Raw genomic sequence first — 16,767 nt, 5'->3', positions numbered from 1 at the left:
TTTAGCTGAGTCGCCCTAACCTGGGACTAAAGAATTACTCAGCGTATTCTCCTCAGTGGGACACAGTGACCTAGGAAAACCTCTGCTGGCGCATCTGGGAGAGACACGCACGCACACACTGGTGCCTGGACCGCGCACTCTAACTAAGACCGATGCCGCTGGCATTTCATTAGGGCAGTTTTTCTCTCCTCCTGGTCACCTCCATTCTCTGTTCTCTTCTCCTCTTTGGGCGGGAGAGAGCGTAGGAGCCAAAGGAGTCGCTGTCTCTCCTTTCACCCTCCACCCGCCATCACTGCTGATCCTCAGCGCCATTACTCCTCCCTCTCTCCTCCTCCCAAGGCCTTGTCTGCCCCTCCCATTGTGCTCTCTCCCGTTCTCTCGCTCTCTCTCTGTGTTTTCCGACTCGTCTGATGTCTCTCTTCTCTTTTCTCCCTTCATATTTTCTTTTCTGTTTTACGCTGCAGGAGCAGTTTTAGTCTTTCCACGAATAACCAGCGCCAGGAGCCACAGTCTGCCCCCCCCCCCCTCTCTCTCTCTCTCTCTCTCTCTCTCTCATCGCTGCCATGTCTTTTTTCTCTCCTTCTCTCACACGCTCGCTCTTTCTATCACTTGCTGTCATCTTTCATCTCACTCGTGTCAGAAACAGCTTGTCAAAGGCAGCCAGAGTCCCTCCGTCCCCCCGCTGCGTCTCTTTCCGTCATTCCTCCCATTCCTTTTGTCTTTCTGGTCCTTTCTGAAAAGTTGAGTGTGAAGTTGCGAGACCCTTTGCTTTCCACTTACTGTCACACTTGGTCCAAAAACAAACACTTGTGCAAGACTAATCTCTGTGCTAGTCTGTGTGCTGGGCTGTACATGTTATGCTGTATATTAGATTAGGCATGTAGGCTGGTCTCTAGACTCGTCTCCAGGCAGTAGGCTGGTCTCTAGGCCAGGCTGTATGCTGGTCTCTAGGCCAGGCTGTATGCTGGTCTCTAGGCCAGGATGTATGCTGGTCTCTAGGCCAGGATGTAGGCTGGTCTCTAGGCCAGGCTGTAGCTGGTCTCTAGGCCAGGCTGTATGCTGGTCTCTAGGCCAGGTTGTATGCTGGTCTCTAGGCCAGGCTGGTCTCTAGGCCAGGCTGTATGCTGGTCTCTAGGCCAGGCTGTATGCTGGTCTCTAGGCCAGGCTGTAGCTGGTCTCTAGGCCAGGCTGTATGCTGGTCTCTAGGCCAGGTTGTATGCTGGTCTCTAGGCCAGGCTGTAGGCTGGTCTCTAGGCCAGGCTGTAGGCTGGTCTCTAGGCCAGGCTGTAGGCTGGTCTCTAGGCCAGGCTGTAGGCTGGTCTCTAGGCCAGGCTGTAGGCTAGGCTGTGTAAAACTGATTGTTTCTCACAGCATGGAGCTTGGACAGGTATCATTTGTCAGAAATAGAATCAGTGCAACACACATTTTGAAAAGCAACCAACCTCTCCTGACAGCAGAGACCCTGGACAGTATCTGGCATGGCTGCTGGCCAGTTTGACCTAGGTGGCCAGACGTCCGGTTTTAGGCTGGACAGTCTGGTTTTTCGGCTCCCTGTCCTCCGTCTGGCAAAACACCTGGACGGACACCTATTCATCATCCCGGAATGAACTGGTAGTTGCTTTCCACTGTTCAGTATTATTGTAGTGTGATACTGGGTCACATACCTTTTTCACTGGTTTAACAGATTGCCTTATGCCTCATCTATCAAGAAACTCCATGTGTTAGCAATGTTTGCAATGATGTGAAAATACCAAATCTTTAACGTTCCCTTCCAAGAATTCAATAAGCTTTGAATACTTCAAATGGGTGCCAAGTTTGGAGAGTAAAACACTAATTTCTATTAAAGGTTTCTAAGTCAAATCGGTAAGCCACGTTAGCTAGCTAGACAAGGTATGGTTTTAATTTAGTCTGTGCTGGTGTCTCGTCCCCGTCCCCTGCGTAGCCTCCTGGTGGGGGTGTGCTGTGTTCTTGTCAGCGGTGATTAAAGTGACCAGCCCAGTATTACACTGCAACCACAGCTAAAGCGGCTGAGGCCAAACGTTTGATGCTTCTTTGTGCTTTTGTTTATCAAGAGACCGAAACAGCTAGCTGAGCTCATGCAGGCAACAGACGGCTAGTTCCACCAGACACACTCACCCGCACAGACGGCCAGTTCCACCAGACAAACACACGCGCGCGCACAGACGGCCAGTTCCACCAGACACACAGGGTCTCAGCCCGCAAAGACTAAAGGAACCCTTTCATGTTTTGAAAGTACGACACAAATGTTCTGAATTGTGCACAAAGTAACTGAAAGTGGCACAGTGCTAATTAGACTGTCTGCTTGTTGTGGTTGGGATTTGGTCATGACAGACATGCCAAAGCTTGTGCTTGTGTTTTTGGCGTCTGGCGGATATCTGATTTGCAAGCATGGCAGGGCCTCCTGCGCTAATGCTCTGGGAATGACATGGTAGTGGGAGGGAGCTGCTATTTCAGGTTGCGTTTGGCCTGTCACATGTTTTGCATGCTGAAGAGTCACATGATCACCACCTCCAGTACCTGTGCAGCCAGAAGCATCTAGAATCTCCGGCGTGCCTGGATCCCAGTCAGCAGATGATGCCACGTTGAGTGTTAATGATCTTAAAGTCCTCTGACTCTCCCTTTTGAACCACCTTGGTACTTGTGAAATGTGCCATATAAATATAACTAAGCATTACTTTCCATCACTTCTTTTCCCCACTGCATTTCTTTCCATGTGATCTCTCCTTTATCCTTCTGTGTGTGTGTGTGTGTGTGTGTGTGTGTGTGTGTGTGTGTGTGTGTAGGACTCTGGTTGTCCCTTCTCCTTTTTCGGTCTCCTGCATTCACACATTGTGTAATTCATTGGCCAGAGTGAGAGAGGAGGAGGGAGAGGTGTGAAAGCCTGTTTCTTCACACCCCTCCTGCCCTTTTCATTGGCTGAGATGTTATTCCGCAACCCGGAGCTGCGCAGGAGAAAGGGGTGACTTGGGATTTCTCTCTAAATAGGAAAAAAGTAGGATTTTCCTCCTGAGACCCTTTGATGGAGAGACAGAATAAAAAAGAGAGAGAGAGACATTTTCATCTCATTTCATTCCTCAACTTTCCATCCTTCAGTAAATAAGAACAGGGTTCATAGTTATATGAAGTTCAATCTCTCTCTCTGTCTCTCTTAGACACACACACACACACACACACACACACACACACACACACACGCGCGCTCTCTCGCTCGCTCTCTCGCTCGCTCTCTCACCGGCTCATTGAGATGGCAGACCATGTTGCCAAGGGCGGCGTGTCCTTTCCTGAGCGCTGAAGCCCAGGGTCTGGCTCAGCCCGGCTCCTCACCCAGCCTGGCCCACCGCACACCCCGCTTGTTCTTCTCCGTTCTTTAACATTGTCTTCTAGCCACTTCACTGACCAGGTGTGTGTGTGTGTGTGTGTGTGTGTGTGTGTGAGTGTGTGAGAATCCAGGGAAGATGCATTATGGTGTTAAATGTCCTCCAGAGAGGTTCAGAATGAGGCTATATGAGAGCTCTGACACTCTGCACTGGGCCATTTCTGCCTGTCGCAGTTTTAACCCTGCACCTGAGAACAAGGGCTCTGTGCTGCAAAAATGTGCTGGATGCAGGGATGTGTATGTGTATGTGTGTGTGTGTGTGTGTGTGTGTGTGTGTGTGTGTGTGTGTGTTTTAGTTTACTCATTTTCACTGTTTCCTGCTCCTCTTTCTTAGCTACGTCAGACGGTACGCGTCAGGGCCTCGAGAGCATGAGAGGAGGAGTGTGTGCCACACAGGGCATGAAGGTCGTGCTTAAAGTGGGACAAAGTGAGTATACACACACACACACACACACACACACACACACACACACACAGAGACATGAAAGTTGTAAATGATGTAGTCGAATGTTACATTTTTCTGGGTTATTCTGTAGTGTCAATGGATTGGATATCAATTTTAAAAACAAAATGTCCTGTTACTCTCTCTCTCTATCTAGCTATCCCTCTCTCTCTCTTTCTCTCTCTCTATGAGTGTTTCCTTATCTGCTGTGTGGCTAGAAGGTCAAGTCTTGTTTTGTTTGTCATCTAAATAAAAGCCTGGTGCAGATTTCTTATGAGATACACACACACACACACACACACACACATACACACACACACACACACACACACACACACACATACACACTCAGAGAGTGTGAAAAAAACCTCCCCTATAAGTTCAAAAGGACTGTGGGTGAATAATCCCATTGGCAGGTGACAGGTAGGCCGATGCCGTTCTGCCCATAAGCATGATGGGGGCTGATGGGGAACCCCCACAGAGCTCAGTGAACGTTTCAGCAGCACTGTGAGAGATCTGAGTCTGTCTGGGCTTTGCTTGCGGGTCAAACAGGTCTGATTTTAAAATCTCAAAACCATTTAATGTTCTTTTTAAAAGCCTTTCATTGTATTTCCACAGGGCCCTACGGATTGCCTCCAAAGCCTGCCAAACCCGACCAGGCGGGTCGTACCAACAGCCGAAATCCAGGTAAACCCTTTCGAGTGGAAACCCAGGTTATAAGATAAATATCATATCCCAAACGTACCGGCCAGACGCATGCAACACGTAGCACTAAAGCCCCTAAGTGTCGCCTGGACGCGGAGAGAAAGACAGAGAGAGAGAAGCGACAGATGGCAAGAGAAAGCAAGAGCTGGCACTGGGGTTCTGTTTGATGTATTCCATCATGCTGTTCTTTCTCTCTTCCTCTGTTTTTCCTCTTCCTCCCTTTCTCCTTGTTGCTCTCTCTTCTCCCCTGCTCTCTCCCCGACACCCACCCCGCTCCGTGTGCCGGGCCAGAGCCCGAGGCAGAGTAGGCCTTGATAATAGCTGCCCTGGGAGAGAGGCAGGCCGGAGGGATCGGTGGGGAGCCATATCAAAGAGTTATTATTGCCATTAGTTTGGCGGCCCGGTTTTTGTTGGTCCAGAGAGATGGGGAGTGGGGAGAGAGAGGGAGAGGGGGAGAGAGAGGCGGAGAGAGAGATGCGCAGAAGGGGAGGATAGAGGGAGGAGAGGAGCAGGAGAGAGAGGAGTGAGGTGATGATTACTCATTCTATGGACGTCATGAGTTTGTACTCTCAAGAACATCTCGAGCTGTTCCTTATCTCTTATTCTGCTCTTGCACTGTTTCTCACACACACGCACACACACACACGCACACACACACACACACACACACAAACACACACACACACAATCACAGTGTCAGGTTGCACACGCACACACACACATCAACAAAACACACAGACTCATCGACAGTACTGGCTCATGCACGAACACACACACGCGCGCGCGCACGCTCTACTGTTGTGACTTGTGTGAGGCAGAGAAGGACGAGCTGTGTTAGGGGCGAGGCACTTACAGGGTGCTGAGGAGCTGGACTGACGGGTTCAGAATATTAGAGCATGAGAGGGGAGAGCAGACCAGCTGTAGAACCCCAGCGCACTCAGGCGCAGGAGGAAGGGCATCAAACCTCTGTGCTCGCTCTCGCTTTCTCTCTCTGTCTCTGCCTCTCTGTCTGTCTCTCTCCGTCTCAGTACAGAGAGATCAGTTAGGGTGCTTGGTCTGGAACAGCCTAAGAGCCACGACGGGGAGCGCAGGAGGAGGAGAGGGGTGTAGGAGAGAGAGAGAGAGAGAGGGAGAGGGAGAGGAGAAAGAGAATGTAAGAGAGAGAGAGACAGAGAGAGAGCACGAAAGAGAGGAAATGAAAGGAATTGTGCTCAGAATAATGATGCACCAATTGAGCACTTCTGCAGACAGATCCCCCAGTATTACTGACCAATCCCTCGCCCGGCTGGAGCTCTTGCTGTCACTCTGGCAACCAGACACACACACACACACACACACACACACACACACACATGCACACCTAGAACATAGCCAAGCCAAACTGAGACCACAAGACAGTAGCTGCTTGGCCGCTCCCTCTGCGGCTGCGTGGCAAGTGTGTAATTAGGCCGCGCGGTCTGTAAAGATAACGTCTGATGTCATGGTGGTCTAACCTTGATGCTGACCACATTCCACAATTCGGGTCCTTTCAACCGTCTGTTAAAGGACGGAGACGCTGTCCCAGGAGGCCAGAGGCTTCTTGCTCATTGTCATTGAGACCTGCTCTAGTTTCTTAGCGTAAACTGCGGTGGGGTTCGGCGCACACTGCACCTCATTTGTGTGTGTATGTAATAGACAGTGAGTTTTGTTCCTCCCTGCATGGTGGAATTAGTCAGGATATGGAGTGTGACATCATCATTTCTTTCTTCCTGTTATGGCTTTAATTGATCACTTGAACATGTTTTAAAATTCAGCATTATTATGCACAAATAAATAAGCATGAAACTAAGGCGGTGCACTAATCGTGCAGTTTGGTGTGTGTGTGTGTGTGTGTGTGTGTGTGTGTGTGTGTGTGTGTGTGTGTGTGTGTGTGTGTGTGTGTGTGTGTGTGTGTGTGTGTGTGTGTGTGTCTGTGCATACACATGTGTAGTATGCCATTTAGTTAGTGAATCTGGGGGGGTCTGGTGGACTAAAAACACTGTGCAGGTTAGTGTTTCCTCAGCCATAATAAAGCTGATTTATATCCATTTATGGCAGGATCATTAGCTAATGATCCAAAACCAGCAGATCAGAACAAGACAGATCTCCAGGCCTGGAACTGGAAATGGAACTGGAACTGGCTGTTTACCAAGTTTGAAACTGCGGTGTTTAGAAATTAAAAGAACTGGGAAAGTACTGTTAAACCGGATCATTTCTATTGGTTAAAGACATTAATTGGCCAGTCAGAGGGCTAATTTGGTCAGGACAGAGGATGTTATCTATAGGGCAGAATGAGGCGGCATTAATGAGCCTTCTGTAACTGTCAAACGATTGTGTCCATGTCAGGAGTCCAGACTTTTCTTCCAAGTCTACCATGACTGTGGGTTTACCAATTAAATACATATCCAAAAGGTTTTACAACTTCCCTAGGATTTTACCATAAAATTGTGTCATGGCAAATTATACATTGATCAACAAGTGTATAAGACTGCCCGCAATATATTTATTGTATGTAAAATGAAAACGTATATGCATATTCATTTACTGAAAGGAAAGTGTTGGGCTAAACGTCTTGTTAAATTATTCTCTTTCCTCAGGGGTCACTGGGAACACTACATTTCCCAGAGTGCCCGGGGGAGGAGCCACAGCGGGCGGCGAGAACGGCCCCCTCCCTGCCTCTAACATCGCCGTCATCGCTGGCGCAGCAGGAGGCTCCGCCTTCCTCCTGCTCGTCACCGCGGTGATCTGTGTGGTGTGCTACCGCCGGCGACACTCCAAACACTCAGAGTCGCACCACCCACCGCTCTCCCTCTCCTCCCTAACCTCCCCCAAGCGGGGGGGCGGGGGCGGGGGCGGAGGCGGCAACAACAATGGCTCGGAGCCCAGCGACATCATCATCCCGCTGCGGACTTCGGACTCGGCCTACTGCCCGCACTACGAGAAGGTGAGCGGGGACTACGGCCACCCCGTCTACATCGTGCAGGAGATGCCACCCCAGAGTCCCGCCAACATCTACTACAAAGTATGAGGACAGAGACCCTGGCACTGTCACCCACCACCTGCACCACAACAGTATGAACCGAACTGCTCCCTGGCCTACAGTCAAGTTCTGACTGTGGCACCTTCAAGCCCTGTGATTGGACCCAATCACTCACACACACACGCACACACACACACACACACACACACACACACACACACACACACACACACACACACACCCCTTAAATCAATGACTGCTGTGATGGTTGAGGGCTTTATATTGAGAGGACACGCCAGTGTAAGGTTTTCTCACTCCCTCTCCTCTCAGAGTGATAAAAGCTCCTAAAGTTCGTCTAGACCCCTCGGAGTGAAAAAAAACAAAAAACAAAAAAACAAAACAAACCAGAATGGATCTGTTACTTCCTGAGGCGTCACTGAGCAACACCTCAGAACCTTATCCTTTGTAATCTATTGGCAAAAACACAAAAAAAACAACAAAAAAAAGACTGAAAGTAAACTTCGTTTTCAGTTTGTCCAATCCTGACCAATGTTATGTGATCTTGAACATTACAATAACTCACAAATAGCAGTTTAGTTTGTTTGTTTGTTTGTTTGTGTTTGCGATTCCTCTGATAAGGGGAGGCTCAGTCCTCTGGCTTAGCCAATCATAGCCCAGTGCTCACATCACATGACTCAAGGCCCTGTGTTTGATTGGAGGAGTCATAGTGGCATTGAAAATCTTGTATATTTTAATAATGTGCATTCTTTGTGAGTGTGTAGGTTAATAATTATGACAGTGCTGTTGCACGAACATGCGTGGGCATAGCGTGTGCTTCAGTCACAGTATGTGAGTGTGTTTCAGTGTGTATCTGTGAGAGAGCATTGTACTTGAGTGAATGTGAGTGTGTTAGACTGTTTCAAAACCAAAACACAAAAAATGGGTGAAAATCAAAAGTGGGGTTGTTTTTTTTTTTTTTCTTTTCTTTTTTTTTTTTTGGGGGGGGCTTTTTAAAATCGCTTTCATCACGTATAGATTATTATTATATATGAATATGCAGTAAAATAATTTCTAGATGTCTTTTTTAAGTTTAAAGTGACATTTCAGTTGCTAGGCTCTTTTTTAGCCACTATTTCTTTTCTTGGCTTTCCAAAGTTCCGACCCCTGTTTCTCCTCCTTTTGTATTCTAAATTAATTTAATCTTTTTATTTTCTTTTGCAAGCCGAGGTCTTATTCCTCCTTTTTCCTTACTCATTTCCCATTTCCCAGGAGTCTTCACTCTACATGTATATTTTTATAGCTCCTACTATGATGTAGTTTTGAAGTTAGACCTCATTTGTAAAAGTGTTGAGGTAGAGGAACAATCTGAGAAAGGTTTTTAAAAAATGTGCAAAGACACTCTTTTTACAAAAAAAAAAAGGAGGGAAATGAAGAAGGGAGGGGAGGGGAGGGGAGGAGGTAAAAGAAAAGAACGTGAGCCCTTCTGTGGGGGAAGCAGGGATGAGCGCAGAACCTTCTGGAAGTGAAACAGGAACACGCTAAAAACGGAACGATAGAAAAGTGTGAGGGGGTGAAGGACCCTTGAAGGATGGCACAGCAGACGGAGGTAACGCGAGGGGGGCGAGTGAGTGAGGTGGCAGCTGTTTTGTATTCTCTTGACAGAGGTGGTGTGAGATCAGGCTGAAGTCAAGCCACGGACACGGAGGTGTTCTCAGCTACACGGAGACACAGGACTGCTGAGGAAAGGAGAGAGCTCGTTTTCTCTCCGACGGACGCACGGACGGATGGATGTATAGAAATAATTGTTCATACCCTCACTCACTTTTTTCTTTGTTCCCAAGAAGCGAGATGGAAATATTTGAGATTCGTTGAAAATTCTTTCAGTCCCACAAATTGCGCCTTAGTCTAGTATGATGCGCACAAGCACTCTCTCACACACACACACACACACACACACACACACACACACACACATGCACACATACAGACAGATATACCTTCACACATATACATAGCCATGCAAGTATGACACACATTTCACACCCTCAGAAAATGAGAATGCACTTGAAAAGACACACAAGTCATTCAAGCAGCAAACTCACAAGTACATGCACACACACACACCCAAAGCAGCACACTCACAAATACATACACACACACCCCAAGTGCACAATCAGAATCCATTCTGGTCGGGCACATGGATGCTGATTACCTCAACAAATGAATTCTGATTGGAGTCTTTTTCTCTCTCTCGCTCTCTCTCTCTCTCTCTCTTTCTCTTTCTCTCTTTCTCTCTCTCACACACACACACACACTCTGATTGCACTTGTGCAGTTCTGGGACTAGATGACACACACATTTTGATTGTGCCAACATGAGTCTCATTTTTTTAGTAAATGTTCCTATGTTGCCGTATGTTGGTGGGTGTGTCCATGGCACAGTGTGGTTGTTAAGGTAGGGTGTTTAACCTGATCAACGTGATGTTTCTCTGGCTTTTTGTGTAAAACTGGGTTGAGACTGAGGGCTTAACATACATACATCACACACACTCACACACACAGACGAATACATAAACATTTAGGTATGGCACCACTTTGCTGTGTGTCTAGTACGCAAAGCAAGAATAAGACATGTTTAAAACTTTGTTATGGAACATGCAGAGTTCTGATTTGAGTACTTCTAAGTTTTTCTTGTGTAACACTGCAGTACGTAAACATCACTGTTTTTGTGTAATGTCAATATTCTCTGTTAACACTTCACAATCAAGTTGGCTACACGTACGTGTTATTTTGCTGTTAAGTGACAAGAATATGGTGCATTCATTTGCCACTGTTTGTGGGTATCTGATACATTATCTGTTGGTCAACTTTCGATTTTCTGTTGGTTCTGACGTTTCATGGCAAACACTGCTTCTCGTGTGCCACATTTCTGTGCTCGGCCGCGGCCGTTCGCACGTGTTTGTGTGCGGTGCGCCTCCCCGCCCGGACCCCGGCCTCCAATGACTCATCGATGGCAAAAGACTGTTGCTGGAGGACCACCTAAGCAGAACGACGTCTCGGTGGACAGCACGGCCGCCTCAGCAGCGAGGAGACCCGGATGTGTCTGGAACTCAAGCATGTGTCGCCAACCCCCCCCCCCCCCCGACCCCTTGTGTCATTCGTCATGTCTCGGGAGCTACGCTGTTTTACTCTGAACCCTTCTCCATGCCCTGGGCTCTGTATTTTGCAAGCACACAAAAGCAAGAGAGCGTGAGGAGGAGCGAGAGAGGCGTGTGCGGTGTTTCTAGAGAGCGCTTCGGTGCGTGCGTGTGTACGTTGTTTCTCTGTGCCAGTAGCCAGTGAGTGACGGCCGTCTGAAGGACCTCACCATCTCCTCACGCTGCTGTGTTGAGACTTTGGTGGGTTGCTGCATTTGTGCGTGAGATGTTTTTCCTTTGCTGTGTCCATCCTCCCATCCTCATCACTCCCTCTCTTTCCTTCCACCCCATACGCACCTCTTGAAAGAGAGGTTAAAACAACTAGTACATTCCTTTGAAGAAATGTTGATTAAAAAATGACAAAAATTGTTTAAGCACCATTCTTTGACCTTGTATTATTTTTCTGTTTGTGCGTACATGTACATTTCAGTCTGTGCGCATGTGTATGCGTCTACGTGTGCGTGTGTGTCTGTACATGTGTATGTATGTGTGTGTGCGTGTATGTCTCTGTGTATGTGCGTGTGTGCGCAGCTGTGTGCATGCGTGTGGATGTGTGTGTGTGCGTGTATGTCTCTGTGTATGTGTGCGTGTGCGCGCATCTGCATGCGTGTGCGTCTCCGTGCATGTGTGTGGATGTGTGTGTGTACATGTGTATGTATGTGTGTGTGCGTGTATGTCTCTGTGTAAGTGTGTGCGTGTGTGCGCATCTGTGTGTGTGTGTGCGACTGTGTGCATGTGTGTGGATGTGTGTGTGTGTACATGTGTATGTATGTGTGTGTGCGTGTATGTCTCTGTGTAAGTGTGTGCGCATCTGTGTGTATGTGTGTGCGACTGTGTGCATGTGTATGGATGTGTGTGCAGGTGTGTATGTGAGTGCGTGTGTCTTTGTGTGCATGTGTGTGTGCGTCTCTATACCTGTGTATGTATGTATGTATGTGCATCTGTATGCGTATGTGTCTGTGCGTGTGAGAGTGTGTCTGTGTGTATGTATGTGTGTGTATGTGCGTCTGTGTGTGTGCTCGTTTTGGGACAGGCCACCTCTCGTGTAGAGAGTTGACCATTCAAATAAATGATTTTACTGATTTATATTTAGGTCATTAATTAGTTCTGATTTGGTCCTCTACTGAACTTAACCCAAAATAGAAAGAAAGGGCACCCAACTACAAATATCTCTTTAAATCTCTCAGTTCCACAAGCTATCAGAAGCCTTTTTTTTTTTTTACACAGAATTCTGCCAACATCTGGTTCTTTTTGTCCTTGTTAGTCCTCCGTACAGATCCAGCTGGTGGAGGTAAAATGGCTTCCTATTTGTCAGGACTGCTACGTTACTCTCTAGCATAGGTCTCTTTCAGTGCACCATAATCATTTAAGTGAAACAAACTTCATTAGGTTATTGCAGTCTGATGATGACGGCCATCGTTTCACGTGGGACCGGAGCCTGATTTAAATACATTTAAATAAAACAAGCTCATATTCCCTTCCACAAGATGAGGTGCAATAATAAATGAACTCCTGTTGTGAATGTAACAGGTGCTAAAGTTTCTATCCAAGGGCACAGAGAGGGTCCGGGGGGGGGGGGGGGTGCGGGGCGTGGTCTCACGCCGGAGCTTCTGACAGTCCACCTGTGTGTTTGGAAGCCAAGGGTGTTTGGTGAGTTTTGTAATGCAATGCAAAGAGCACTATATGCCAGTGCACTCCTATAATATGGAAATACTAACGTCTCCTGTGAGCCAATGGGGGCCGAGCTAGGCCGAGATCAGCTGGGGACAGAAAAGCGAGAAGGGGAAAAAATGACACACACACACACACACACACAAGCATTCACTCGGTGTCCTGGGGGGATCATTACTTTGTGATCATTTTTCTCCAGATGCACTCGTTCTGATGATGACTATTGATGATGACTGAGCTGATGGCTACCATATGCAGGAAACACACACAGACACACACCCTTTCGCACCTTTGCGTGCCCTTAGAGTCACGTTTACACATACAGTCTGTTAGCCTGCACACACAGCCACAAATCTTTGTACCTAGAACCAAAGAGCAGAATGTCTTTACTGACTACTTAACAATAAACTCTATTTCCTCTGTGCTCCTTTAAGGGGGGAGGGGTCAAACTCATCTACAACTTTGCCCTGAAGTGAGATGAACTGAGAAGATAATCCTGCTTAATCAGATTTGAGCAGGTTTCTGCTGCGAGCCTCCGCCACAAAAAATCAAGACTGGCCCACTTGACTTAATGTCACCACGGGAACCACAAGGCCATGTTGCTATGGGGACCTTTGCTGAAGGGGGGGGGGGGGGGGGGGGGTGTTTCTCCTGGCTGTAATTTGACCATTTCAAAAGGTGCTCTCCCATCTGCATATCAAACAGCAAAGATGAGAAAACGCAGAACCCTGCAGTGGCCCTGAGTTTGGGGGGGTCATGAAGACCTTCACACAGCCATCTACGAAATGATGGGAGAAAGTCCAGAAGCAGAAAGGTGGAGGCTAAAATTCAACTTTCTCTCTCTGATTGCACCTGTAGGCAGTGGTGACAGAGAGAGACTGATGAAAAGACGAGTGCGTAAGTAGTCACCAGGAGTTCCTCTCCTCCCTAATCTCTCTCTCTCTCATACTGGCCACTGATTTCCCCTTTATTTTTCTCTCTCTTTCTTTTCTCCCTCTCTCCATTTTTTCTCTTACTCTTTCTGTCTCTCACTCTGAATCTCACTTTCCCTTTTCTCTCTCCATCTCTCTATCTCTCTCTCCATCTCTCTCTCCCTCTCTCTCTCTCTCTCTCTCTCTCTCTCTCCCTCTCTCTCTCCATCTCTCTCTCTCTCTCTCTCTCTCTCTCTCTCTCCATCTCTCCATCTCTCTCTCTCTCTCTCTCTCTCTCTCTCTCTCTCTCTCTCTCCATCTCTCTCTCTCTCTCTCTCTCTCTCTCTCTCTCTCTCTCTCTCTCTCTCTCTCTCTCTCTCTCTCTGTCTCTCTCCCTCCCTCTCTCTCTCTCTCCCTCTCTCTCTCTCCCTCTCCCCCTCTACACCCCCTCCCTTTCCCTGAGTGAGAAAAACAAACCAGACTGCTACAGTTAATAGGGCCTGATGACAACCACAGCTGGGTTTGGTAAAAATGGAACTGATAAAGCAAGTGACAGAACAAGAAAGGGATAGAGTGATGGAGGGAGGGAGGGAGGGAGGGAGGGAGGAGAGTTTGCATAGTTTGCTAGCGGCTACACTGGTGTTCATTTCAGATGATTAACCTGTGACTATTACTGTGTGATATCACAGACGTCTCCGATTACAATAATGCACTGTCAGACACGCAATCTTATGTGCCCTCCTATCTCTTAGCCAGCCTTCTCACCCAACCATGTGCACATACACACACACACACACACACACACACACACACACACGCAAACTCCACACGCACAGTCCCCCAGGCCCTCAGTAAGAGTGGCTGCAAATCTCACAGTGATCCGTGGAAAGCTTTCTGCCCTCAGTCGCAGGTCCTAGGGAATGTGTCCTATCTGAGAATCCCTGCAAGTGGAAGGTGGTCTGAGTTTTCTCACCTATCCGCTCCATTGCGGTGACCTCACAGCCTGCGAGACACAGGAAGAGCCTTATAAGGAAGCCAAAGAGCTGATACCTGGAGCCTGTACAAACAGAGCTGGCAGGTGAGGCTGCATCCGTCACGGCCAGATTAAAAGCGTACCCATGCCTCGCCCGGAAAAAACATTAATTTACAGAAGGAGCACTGGAGTGCCACTGGGGAAACGCTGCTGCTAGTGTCTCAGGTTGGGCTGCTAGTGTCTCAGATTGGGCTGCTAGTGTCTCAGGTTGGGCTGCTAGTGTCTCAGGTTGGGCTGCTAGTGTCTCAGATTGGGCTGCTAGTGTCTCAGGCTGGGCTGCTAGTGTCTCAGATTGGGCTGCTAGTGTCTCAGGTTGAGCCGCTAGCCTCTCAGATCCGGCTATGTCATCAGCTTTCTAAGAACAACAACATAGCACACAATAGGAATGTTCACCACACTCTCCCTCATTGAAGGCAGCAGGCGGGCTGGGGGGAGTGCATGTCCTCACCCTGCTTCAGCGTCCAAACCTTACATGGCACATATTTTTGAGAAAGCTGTAGAAGGTAAGGAAGCAATAGCTTTTATTTATTTATTTATTTATTTAGCAGGGTAACATTAACAGAGTTAAAATGTTCGGAAACACAAGCCACTGTAGACGTCCAGCACGGTAAAGCGGTTGATTTTTCAGACTTTCAGACAGAGTGGGGGCATTCTGTTCTCCTTCCCTGATGTTTCTATTTGAGTGTTTCAGTGTCCAAGGGTTCACTCTGACGCCTGCTGAGCTCAGGCCAGTGTCACCCTGCTCTGAGTCCTCCCACTGTGAAGCCTTGGTATTATGGCCACTGACCTGAAAACAGTTTTGGCCTGCTTCAGCACCTCAGCACACAGGAGAAGGCATTCTACATATGCCCCCCCACACACACACATACAAATGAATACAACATTTGACTGATTTCGCTATTTTACCTGTGTTGTTCTCGGCGGTAACTCATGTTTGGTATGGGGTTTAAAGATAATGTGAACGAGACAAGCAGAAACAATACATCTTGCTGACACAGACACACACACAAACCCAAACCGCAAGCCCTTTGACACTCATCAGAGACAATGAGGGACCTTGCAAAGCCCCAAAATTCATCTGAAAAGTTTTTCCCAAAAAATTCCTCAAGAGACAAGAGCACTTCAGGACCAAAATGGCTCCCTTTCTGTCTCCTGTTCTCTCTCTCTCTTTCTCTTTCAGCCTGAAGAGAAAAAGTAAATGAATTGCCTGCCTGCCCCCTGCACCCCCGACACACACACACACACACACACACACACACACACACTCACACACACACTCCCCCAGCTCTTTATTGGGGCAGCTGCACCCTTTGACCTCTGTGCCTGTGGAATGTGTGTGTATTTGTGTGCATGTGTGCGCGCATATGTGTGTGCACGCCTGTGTGTGAGACAAGAGAGGGTCTCTTTTTCTCCCCATAACAAAGCCTGTCAGCTCAACAATGGAGCCAGACAAAAGTGTGTGTTCAGAAAGCCAGTGGTGCGTGTTAGCATGCTAAAGTGCACATAGAAGAGAGGGAACGAGGAAGGGGAGCGTGAGACAGAGAGATACGGAGAGAGAAATAGAGAGATAGGGGATATTTGTTTAGTCAGGGCACACTCATAAATATGCCGTTTTTAGTTCAAAGGGAAACAGAAGGCCAGGTCTGTGTCTGTGTGCATGTCTGTATGTGTGCGTGTCTGTATGTCCGTGTGTGTGTGTCTGCGTGTGTGTGTGTGTGTCTGCATGCCTGTGTGTGTGTGTGTGTGTGTGTGTGTGTGCATGTCTGCATGTCTGTGTGTATGTGTGTGTCTGCATGTCTGTGTGTGTGTGTGTGTCTGCATGTCTGTGTGCATGTCTGTATGTGTGCATGTCTGTATGTCCGTGTGTGTGTGTCTGCGTGTGTGTGTCTGCATGCCTGTGTGTGTGTGCATGTCTGCATGTCTGTGTGTATGTGTGTGTCTGCATGCCTGTGTGTGTGTGTGTGTGTGTGTGTGCATGTCTGTGTGTGTGTGTGTGTCTGCATGTCTGTGTGCATGTCTGTATGTCTGTGTGTGTGTGTACGCGTGCGTCTGCATGTCTGTGTGTGTATCTGCATGTGAGGGAGAATGTAAGTACACTGAATATAATGCAGTCTGAGAGCAGGCTCAGTGACTCACTATAGGGAATGACATCAGCAGTGTCAATCTACCGCACAGCCAAACTTTCCATTCAAAGACTGTGTGTGTGTGCATGTGTGTGCGCACGTGCACGTGCGCGTGCGTGCGTGCGTGCGTGCGTGCGTGTGTGTGTGTGTGTGTGTGTACGTGTGTGTCTGTATTGAGTCTGCAGCTGGGTTATAGACAAAGGTGTTTGCCACACTTTTCGTCAAAATGTGGGTGTGTTTGAAATGTGCACGTGGGTGGAACAAGCAAACCTCTGCTCTGACCATTACTGA

General features: G+C 48.0%; 1 protein-coding gene across 1 annotated transcript; it reads left to right on the top strand.

The window, feature by feature from the left end:
• Positions 1 to 3,515: 3,515 nt before the first annotated feature.
• Positions 3,516 to 8,461, top strand: efnb3b (ephrin-B3b). The gene is made up of 4 exons (XM_035519981.1): positions 3,516 to 3,615; positions 3,732 to 3,824; positions 4,458 to 4,526; positions 7,160 to 8,461. The coding sequence occupies exons 1-4, from the start codon at positions 3,516 to 3,518 to the stop codon at positions 7,588 to 7,590; spliced, it is 693 nt and encodes a 230-aa protein (XP_035375874.1). The 3' UTR covers positions 7,591 to 8,461.
• Positions 8,462 to 16,767: the final 8,306 nt, after the last annotated feature.

This window comes from Electrophorus electricus, chromosome 19 (genome assembly GCF_013358815.1).
Source record: "Electrophorus electricus isolate fEleEle1 chromosome 19, fEleEle1.pri, whole genome shotgun sequence".
Lineage (NCBI taxonomy): Eukaryota > Metazoa > Chordata > Actinopteri > Gymnotiformes > Gymnotidae > Electrophorus > Electrophorus electricus.
This window is presented reverse-complemented; position numbering and strand designations above follow the sequence as displayed.